Source organism: Aplysia californica, unplaced genomic scaffold, assembly GCF_000002075.1.
Source record: "Aplysia californica isolate F4 #8 unplaced genomic scaffold, AplCal3.0 scaffold00371, whole genome shotgun sequence".
Lineage (NCBI taxonomy): Eukaryota > Metazoa > Mollusca > Gastropoda > Aplysiida > Aplysiidae > Aplysia > Aplysia californica.
The window spans coordinates 487539-498148 of record NW_004797641.1 but is presented as its reverse complement, the minus strand read 5'-3'; the positions used below and the strand labels follow the sequence as shown (position 1 = coordinate 498148).

Sequence of the window (10610 nt, the reverse complement as noted above, 5' to 3'; positions counted from 1 at the left end):
TGTGAGAGTATGTGCGAGTAAGAATGTGTGTGTGTTTGTGTGTGTGTGTGTGTGTGTGTGTGTGTGAGTGTGTGTGTGTGAGTGTGTGTTTGGGAGTGTGTATATGTTTGTAAATGAGTGTTTGTGAAAGTGCATGCTTTTAGTTTGTTAGTTTTAGTAAGCATTTTGCGGAACTTGCAACACAATAAGGTCATATGAGTGCTGAACATTTAAGGTATTATGAGAGAGTAACAAACTCTAAAAAAGGAGGAAAGATAAGGATGTTAGATGTTTGATAAGGAAGAAGGATTAAACCGTACCAGAGCACCAGTCTACCACCCGTGGGTCACGTTTGAGTGAAGATGAACGTCAAAAAAAGACACTTTTACCCATTTAAAAATCGGTGTGTGTGTGTGTGTGTGTGCGCGCGTGCAAGTGATTGTGTGTGTCGAAAGTTCCTTTTATTCCCCGTACTCCTCTTCATACTACTTTTCGTACTGATTAAAGTAAAATAAATATGGTACAATAGCCCCTCCATAACGATCACATGCAGTCACGAACATTTGAGGTATAACACAGACAATGAAAAAATAAAACTTAACAAAAACTCAACCCAAGTAGTAAACTACAATAGAGAGCGCCCATCAAACACCTGGACGAGGTAGGAACACTCGAAGGGGGAATAACCAAGTCATTATTCCAGATTTGGCAAGTTACCACAATTATTGCCCTTGTTATAATTTTATTTTAAAAAGCTTTTAAAAAACAGCACAAAAAATCCAGCATCTCGTCTTCTCGGATAAAGACGGAAAATCTCAGAGGTCCTGTGAGCATGTTGCATACATTAAAGATCGTTTGGCTGTTTAAAATCGTAGAAGAGCTGGCCGTCAGGTGCTTGATAGGGTTTCACAATTTCCCAACCAAAACGAATCTCTATCACATCTGTAAATAAGTTGTAAGACACACCTTTATACCTTCCCTGATTAATCCAACTCATTATCTCTATCATTACAGCCCAATGAATGTCCCAACACAGTATCTCTAAAAACACCACCCAATGTCCTAATTCAATATCTGTAACAACACCACCCAATGTCCTAATTCAATATCTCTAACAACACCACCCAATGTCCTAATTCAATATCTCTAACAACACCACCCAATGTCCTAATTCAATATCTCTAACACCACCACCCAATGTCCTAATTCAATATCTGTAACAACACCACCCAATGTCCTAATTCAATATCTCTAACACCACCACCCAATGTCCCGTCCAGCATCATTGTGCCCAAAGGAAATGCACTTTACAAGAATTTTCCTCATTTCACTCAGATGTGAATGGATACCCGACCATAGACAGTGAAAGATCTTGTTAGTATGTTAGTGCTTTAGCGCCTGCAAAATGGCACTTTGCACTGTATGCTTCCCAGGAAGTTGAAAATGTTTCAGAATGCTACCAGGTCTGCTGCTGTAACAACATAAGACTGTAAAGCAGACAGAACTTGCTGTTGAGCCATCACCCAATGTTTCAACTCACCGAGCTTGCAGACGAGATGATGCGACTCGGAGCCGGCATGATGCCGAGGGTCGACAGAGATGATGAAGCGACGGCCCAATCGGGCAATCTCCCCCTGTAGGATGTCCGGGAGCTCCTCTGAGGCATCTTTCTCCAGTTTCCTCTTTTTGCACGGGGGAGGACTAGGAGCTCTGGCAAACAAAAAGTGCACATTTTTTTAGGTTTTATTTTGTTGTTTTTTGTTTTTTAAGCAAATGTTTTATGGCACTTGCAACACTATAAGTGGTACGATCGAGTCACGAATGCTCAACTGTGGGAGAGAACAAGCCAAAGGCCAGTAAAGGAAGATATTCAGGTGAAGAAATGAAAATGGATTGGACACACCCTGAGGAGACCCCTGACAAGCATCATCAGGCAGGCTTTAACGTGGAACCCACAAGGAAAGCGTAAGAAGGGAAAACCAAAGATGCCATGGAGGCGAGCGGTACAAGCGGAAATTGAAAAAGCGGGGATTGTTGATGGCCTGTGCTCCACTGGGAGTTAAAAAGGGCAAGAGAGAGTGAGAGCAACACTATAAGGTCATTGTGAGCGGCTCAGAGAAAACATGCGGGATGGTGAGGTTTTATATTTTGAGATATCGCCGAAATTAGGCCCTGGACTCCATTTTTATGGAACACGAGATTATAAGAAATTTAGAAAGATAAACCATTTTTATATCACAAGTTTCAAGAAATATGCTTTAAAATGATTCTAAATATTTTAAAAGAATTTTTTTAAGGACATATTGTTGCCGAATTACACCGAATTCCTAGACAAACAGAGGGAATCTTTACTCAACCGGATGGACATTTTCTTTCCACGCGAACCCTGCATATTATATACCAAAAGAAAGAAAATTTTATTGCTGTTTCGGGAAAACCCAGTGCACATGTATATTTAAACATCACAACTAGTTACAAGAGTGGTGCATCTTCTAGTTTCACCTCTGAAAAGGTTTTTTCAAGAGCGCCGTTTAACCTTCTTCTGTTCCATTTCCTGCCATTCAAACCAAATGTGAACTGTTCCTAATTGAATTGAATTTCTTCGTTCTGCTCTGCAAAGTATTTTTTTTTTGGGTACAGTTTACAGTAAGTAAACTGCAAGTTTTCTGTTTCAAAATGGTTGAGAACTATTGTTTACTTAATTTTAATTTGTTCCCAAAGAAAACAAAATTTTAAAACCCATCGTCTCAAAACTTCACCTTGGGACCACTCTGTACACTCTAAAAAGCCAAAACTTTTCACAGAATGCTTCAGCTGCACTCAAATAAAGTGCAAAATGCTCGGGAAATGTGTGTCTTTCAAAACATGCAAAAAAGTCAGTTTTGAAAATTTGCACCATATGAAGGGTTTTCTCAGAGCCACACACTTATCACACACATATAAGTGCCGATTGTTTTATTCAAAATTTAATAAGGAAGCAAAAAAAAAAAAAAAGATAAAAGAAAAAGACCAAACAACCAACATACTCCGATGCCGGTTTAATTTGCTAGTCTACCAAGATTTTTCTGGTTTGGCTGCCGGTCTACCACTGGACCAGTCTGATAACTGGTTCATTTGATGGTCTATCAGGATATTTCTTGTCCCATGCATTTATGCAGGCTTGGGAGGGTAATTAGGTACATTAAAAATGTTTTGGTGGTGGTAGGCTGTTTAATCAGATCTTAATTGTTAAAAATATGGAGATAATTAGAACATCTTGTTCATTCATACAAAAGGTAACATAACACAATTAAAAAACAATACATGCAGGGTTGCCAGCAGGCTCTGACAAAAAAGCCTAAAAATTTTCCGGTTTAAAATTCTATGCACGGCATTTCATTAAAAACAGATAAGATATTAACATGTGCCAAAATATTTAATACATAGGCCTAAGTCTATTAGAAAAAATCTAAATATTAAAAAAATAGAACACCAAAGATTGCATATTGATGTGTGTAATGGATGGGGGGAAGGTCTTGCTGAAAGAAATTACTTTCTCCTCTTGGAGGAGGTGCCAGCCAGTTTGCACCCCTCCCTCTTTCAATACTAGGTACCTAGTTTCTGATCCACTCTGTTTCATTTATTCAGATTTTAAAAATACTAAGTACCTATTTATTCATAAAAAATATAAAAAATAAAATAATGCCCAGCCCCAACAGGAAATGCACAAGAGTTCATGACCCGTTCTGATCTTCCTTCAGGCCTAGCCGGTGTCGGGCTACAATTAGCCGACCAGGCAGGAAAATTTCTTCATGGCTCCGCCTATCTCCACCAGAAAAACTGTGAAAGCCAGGGGGATTTATTCGAGCTTTAGCCAGAACACTAGCAACCCTGTACATGTAATTATGAAAAACAAGAGCATCAGCTACACTTTTGAATAAAAGCTATCTTCAATAACACTGAGTCCACAACCTTAAAAACTGTAAGAGTCAGAGTCACTTATTACTGAGAAGACTCGTTAGTCAAATCTAACCTAGGTGGCCCTTACGGCAGGCAAATGTTACATCAACAGAGAAGAGCAACCTTTTCTGCATCAGTCAGGAGTCATTCCGACATTATAAACCTCAGTTGGTCTTAGTTTCAGTATGAGTTTTAAGGCACTTGCAACACAAAGAGGTTATAAAAATACTGAAGATTCAAGGCGTTTACTTGAGAGTAATTTACAAAGAAAAGATATTTAAGAAGGAGGAGACATATTTTTTACAGAAAAGAGGGAGCAAATCATTTTAGAGTGCTCACCAACCACCTACTAGAATACACTCTACCCATCAGTCAAAATTCAAAACCAATATGAAAAAGTAAGATAAAGGTAAAGGATATCGGGACTGACTTTTATTGCGTTTGTTCGAGTAAAGAGAAGTAGGCCTACATTGGAACAATAATGGTCTTTAGTGCTGAGAAAAAGTAAGACGGATAAACAGCAGAGTGAAAATAAAGAAGTAGGACCTACCAGTGGCACCCTCCAACCATCCACGACTGACTAAATATTCAAACGACCAAAACAAAAGACAAAACGACTGCTCACTTGATTGGGGGTCCCATGTAGGCTTCTAGAGCCGGCCCAAATGTGCGGTACAGCGAGTGGTTGAGCGAGGCCGCAGAAGAGAATTGAGCCACTGCGTCCAGTAAGGGCTGACACATGTGACCGTTGGCGCTGGAGCTACTGCCAGTTGGGTGCTGAAGGGGGGTGGGGGGGTGAACACAAACACATCAAACGAAATTAATTTTTTAAAATCAGCCAGAATTCATTACATCGATTTTTCTACACAGTCAGAATTTAATCTGAGCTGTCATTCAGAATGCATGCAAGTTTTTGAATCTCCGATAGTTTTGGATCTAGTTCTATCTCATTCACAGTGACTGGTGTTTAAGATCCAATATTGTCGGTGACACGATGTGCTGCTACTCAAAAAATACGCTTTCAAATGTTGAATTCTCACAAAAGAAGAAAGTATCGTGACTTTACCAATATCATAAACATGGAATTGGAGGACTGGAAAGCAAAGTGTATTTAATTAGAGGTGAAAATGATATGCTGTGTCGTTCTGGCGGAAGGAGGTAAACAGAAACGACAAGGAGCATGTTGGTCTGGCTGATAAAAGTTAACAAGTCACTTCACATTCTCCTTAAGGGAAAGAAGCAGTTATCTGCGGAGAAATGGTGGGTTTTTGCGCTGATTACAAATTGCCTGCCATTGTTATAATTTCCTTTCCTTTACTCTTTTTACCATGCAGTATCTAGTACTAGAAAGGTGTAGAACTTCTCATTTGTCTAGGAATTTAAAGGTTTTCTCACCAGTTCATGATCGACAAACTATTAATATTATCATTTTTATTTTTAAGGACACCTATTGGACGTTTGCTTACGTGAACTCAATATGACACCACGCAAAATTGCCACAAACATTTCTTGGTACAAAATAATACCAAACAAAAACTGTACCAAATAAAAAACTAACAAACGTATCGAGGGACTTTGTTTTAGCAGCAATTTTTACAGCCCTTGCAACACAATATGGTAAAGTAAGAGCTGAAGATTAGAGGGGTTACAAGAGAGTAACAAACACAAAAAAGAAGAAGCGATACGGACGATAGATGTTTGATAGGAAAGAAAAAGCAAACCACACCAAAGCACCCTCCGACCACACACTTGGTAAGCGTTTATTGTCAAGCGCGGGACCAAGAGAAAATACTCACCACTTTGAGCAGCAGCATTTCAAATTTCTCCAAGACAGGTAAAGGCACCCTGAAATGAGAAAAATAACTCAGGAATCAAGATCACTTTCACAATTTATTCACGGACAACTTTATCTTTACATGGGTTGAAATGAACTGCTTCTTAGAACAATGAAACAACAGAGTAAAGCTGATGCTGATAGGCAGGAGAGAAAAAGACGACAGATGTTTGATAGGAAAGGAGGAGCAAACCACACCAGAGTACCGGTACCTGCCAACCGTTTAAGGAGCAAATCTGACCACCACTTAGCATAATGAAGCAAAAACACTGTTCTCCTCCTCTCCCCCCTGTTTTTAGACCTAGTTGTTTTTACACTTCCGTTTAATCAGTTTAGATCATTTAGGATGCTGGCTTCTATCCTGCCTGTTAGGGCCAGCCTGACCTGGGAGAGATACAGTGCCCCAGAAGAAAAGCAGCAGTCATGTATGAAAACTCTCTCCCACACCTGAATCGAACTCCGGCCTTCCGCTAGCCACAGGTACTGCCCTACCTTTGTCCCCTAGAGGCATGCGAAATATGTAAGTGCTGAAAATTAGAGGTGTTACAAGAGAGTAACAAACACAAATAAGGAGAAATAAGGACAACAGATGTTTGATAAGAAATAAGGAGCTACTGCCAACCACCCACAATACCACAGTCAATCTGTCTTACCTTTTCTTTGGATTTGACAGAATGTCCAGCAAATTTTTCATTTTCTTCTGATTCTTTTTACTCTCTGAAAAACAAGAAAAACAAATTTTTTAAAAAAAGATAAAGAAAAAAATAAATGACAATGCAGCTTGTAGACAAAACAGTGACAAGTAGGAGAGAAAATGTTGGGCTTTTTTTTCTCTCTCTCTCTTCCTCATGTCTCTAAGCACCACATCATAGACACTGGTACCTGTGTTTTGAGTCCCTATCGGTATTTATTACCAGGATAAGATTAGAGATGCTATTACCAGGATAAGATTAGAGATGCAGCTCTTCAGATGAACTAATATTTTTGCACACCACATGAAATGGCTTTTTAACGCCAGTGTGCTCAGTTCATTGTTGCTTACCGTCTGTTGCTCTCTCCTTTTTCTTTCTCTCATACCATTGGTTGTTCTCATTTCCTTATTCTTTTTCTTACCATCTGTTATAGTTATCTCTTTCTTTTTCTTGCTCTCTTACTTTCTGCTATCCTCTCTTCCTTTTTCTTTCCCTCTTACCATCCGTTACTCTCTAATCCTTTTTGCCCCCGTTCCCCAGTCCGTACCTTCATCTGTTTTCTTCTCGTTCTCCAGGATGTTCTTGCGCAGTGGCTCGATGTACTTGGACAGGTTCTCCAGCTTCTTCAGGTACTCCATCTCCTCCTGGGACGTGCTGGGCGGGCCGGGGCTGGGGTTCGACACCGACGTGCCTGCGGGGGAGTTTTTTGTTCAGTTTTAGTAAGTTTTACAGCACTTGCATTACAATTAGGTCATATTAGTGCCAAAGATTAAAAGAGTTACAAGAGAGTAACAAACACAAAAAAAGGAGGCGAGTTTAGTTTTAGTAAGTGTTTTATGGCACTTGCAACACAATTAGGTCATATAAGAGCTGAAATTAGAGGTGCTGTAACAAGAGAGTAACAAACATAAAAAAGGAGGAGAGATAACGATAATAGATGTTTGATAACCAGGCATCACAGAGAAATTTTTTACCAACCCCTGCACTTTGACGGTCGATGCTACAGACTTCCGTAAATATTGTGCACTCTCCACCAGCACCCTTTTGATCAAAATTACGACACATTTCTCTTACTTTCCTAACCCTACCATGGCCCGACTTAAGGCTGGGCGGAAAGACCGCAGGCGCGGATTTTGGAAAGTACTCGCAACCGCAGAAAATAGCGGAAAACTGTGATCTCTGGATAAGAAAGAATGAGCAAACAACATCACGGCTGTTCAGATCTACTATCCTTGCGGAGCACTTAGTTTAACCCGTCTGCTGACCTCCCGGGGTCATAAATCCCACCTGATCGCTTCCTGTGTGATATCGCTGTTAGCCGATTTTGGGTAGAAAGTTTGTAATTTTCTCTCTGTAAATGTCCTCTGTTATCTATCACTATGGGTGTGTGAGGTATCAAATGAAAGCCCAGACTCTCCCCAATAACCTGCATCTTTTTACTTCATTTCTCGATCTGAGCGTGTACACACACTACCTCCGTACTTAACCCTACCTCGTGCTGCATGTATTTCTCGGATTGTTACAAAGATCAGTATTTTTTTCCATTCGTGAAACACACATTGTTATCATTTTTTTATCTGCTGTATCAAGAGTCAGTACGGAGGTAATTTGCTCATAATTTTAAACAGTAGACCCACGAAAAAATGTTCCCCTTAGATGCCCTCAATTGCGCCCACGTTTTAAAGGGTGCCCTGCTAAGAATACCGAAAAAAAGTTATTTGCAGTACAGTCCAAGAAGGCCTCTATCTGTTGATAATAATTTCACGTTGATTTGTTTATGGGCAAAGCCACGATGAAGCTATTAAACAGGATAAAAATAGTTAAGTCACAACAGTTCACTTGTAGAGCAAAGGTTAAAGTGATCTCCATGACCACCCGGGCGTGGCATGGTTGACCTGGACAGTTCCTCCGATAACTAAGTGCTCCGCTAGGGAACAGCCGTGACACCACAGCACCAACCAACCACCCTCTCACCTGGCGTGTGGAGCATGGTGGAGGGCGAGGGGGCTCCCACCATGGGCGGTCGCATCATCGGCGGGCTCATCATGCTGGGCTGACTGTGGGGAGACATGATGGTCATCGGGGACCTGGGGAAAAGAAGGAAAAAGTGACCAGAAGCTCAAAGCACTTCTGCTTTATTTTCGTTTTGTTTCAGTAAGAGTTTACGAGTTTTTTTGTTTTAGTAGAGGTTTTACAGCGCTCGCAACTGCATTAGGTCATATGAGCGCCAGAAGATTAGAGGTATTATAAGAGAGTAACAAACATAAAAAAGAAGAAAGGGAGATAAGGATGAAAGATGTTTGATAGGAAAGAAGCAAACCACACCAGAGCACCCGTCAACCACCCATGTTTACGAGTTTTATGGCACATGCAACACAAATGGAAAATTTCAGGGCCAAAGATTTTAGGTCAACTAGAAAGTAATGTAGAGTATAAAAATTTTGTTTTGGTAAGCGTTTTATGGCACTTGTTGCTCAATAAGGTTATATAGTTGCCAAAGATAAGAGGTGTTACAAGAGAGTAACAAACACAAAAAAGGAGGAGAGATGAGGAAAGGACTATAAATGTTTGATAGGAAAGAAGGAGCAAATCACATCAGAGCACCAGCCAACCAACTACAAAAACTAGAGGTGTTGAGTTTGAAAGAGGAACAAACATTAGAAAACACCGGAGGAGAGATAAGGACAATAAATGTCAGATGGGACAGAAGGAGCAAACCCCATCAGAGCACCCACCAACCACCCACATGGCTTGTGAGAATGACTCCACACAAATGATTCACGAGAACACGACAAGCTACTCACCCCTGAGGTGGTGTCTGTATGGGCATTCCTGTCATGGCATCACGACCCTGGAGACAAAATTAGGGCAGAAAGTTTGTTTTCGATTCGGTAAGTAAGAGTTTTACAGCACTTGCAACACAATAAAGTTATATTCATGCTGAAGATTAGCGGTGTTATAAGAGAGTAGCAAACACAAAATAGGAAGAGTAGAGATCAGTACTTAAAGTGTACATTCTCCATGGAGTAAGAAGGAAGGAAAGCTTGCATACAAAAATAAAAAGTGAACAAATCTAGAATATAGTCAACATACAAAGAGTGTCAGAAGAGAAGGGGGGGGTAGCTTGAAAATCTAAGAATGAGAGAAGCTTTTTTCTTTTTCTTTTTAAAACTTTAGTAAGTAAGAGTTTCATGTCCCTTGCGAAACAATTAAGTCATACAAGTGCTGTAGGTTAATGGTATTACTAGAGAATAACACACACAAAAAAGGGAAGAAAATGACGACAGCTGTCAGATAATACTCCTCTCTAATACAAACCGATCGCCCAACTTGGAGCCTTCAAAACAAACGCATGTTTTTAAACGGTCACAGTCGGCTTCATTCGGTTTGTGCTACAATGGTTGCTTTTCACCCTCAATCTGGCTAGCTCCACCTCCCAAATCGAACTGAACCGAACTGATCGTGCCAATAGGCACTAGGTGTAAGAAAGGAGAAAACCGCACAAGGGGACCTGCTTATCACCCAAAGGAATAAGAGAGGACATTAACACAATAACTCAAAAACAACAACAAACCGCTGGACATCATCCCCATGAAGCGAGGTAGGACTTCATTTCATTTCCTGTGACAGTTTCTAGGGTGGCTCAATGCATAATATGGAGATAACAGTTGTCATTTCACAGTGGTGAAATCGAAGCAACAGGAAAGAAATAGCATATGTAGAGATAACGATAGTAATTTTGTATATGTGAAATCGGAGCAGAGTACAGGAAAGAAATACAGCAGAAGCTCAGAACACAGCCCCCTAGCTTGCTACACATGAGTGAAATACAATAGCAAAATGGGAAACAACCAAAAACTGAAGGCAGAACAGCTCGGTTTAAAATGAATCACAATCCTGTAAAAGGCAAATGAGTTCTACTTCACTACTGAAGCATAGTGGAAAATACATTTCGTCATAAAACAGCATGGAACTCAGTCAAGACACGAGATGCAAACATAGAACACATGCGTTCAACCAAAGACAGCACACTACAAGATACTTCACTCCTCTATTTGAGTTTTAAAAAAAATTGCCCTTAGAGAAGTTAGTGACAACTTTTATGTGGCGTTGGTACTCATTCTAGTGTTTAGGCTATTAATCAAGAGGTTGCGGGTTTGGGGGGG

General features: G+C 40.2%; 1 protein-coding gene across 1 annotated transcript in view; it reads right to left on the bottom strand.

Annotated features, from left to right (window-relative positions):
- The window catches only part of LOC101845709 (mediator of RNA polymerase II transcription subunit 15), a gene marked incomplete in the record, with an annotated part of 67073 nt that overhangs the window by 31886 nt on the left and 24577 nt on the right, over positions 1–10610 (bottom strand). Inside the window, 7 exon segments of the mRNA XM_013085399.2 lie at positions 1520–1689; positions 4544–4695; positions 5715–5763; positions 6406–6469; positions 6992–7135; positions 8419–8531; positions 9249–9295. Coding sequence (XP_012940853.2) covers positions 1520–1689; positions 4544–4695; positions 5715–5763; positions 6406–6469; positions 6992–7135; positions 8419–8531; positions 9249–9295 — 739 coding nt within the window.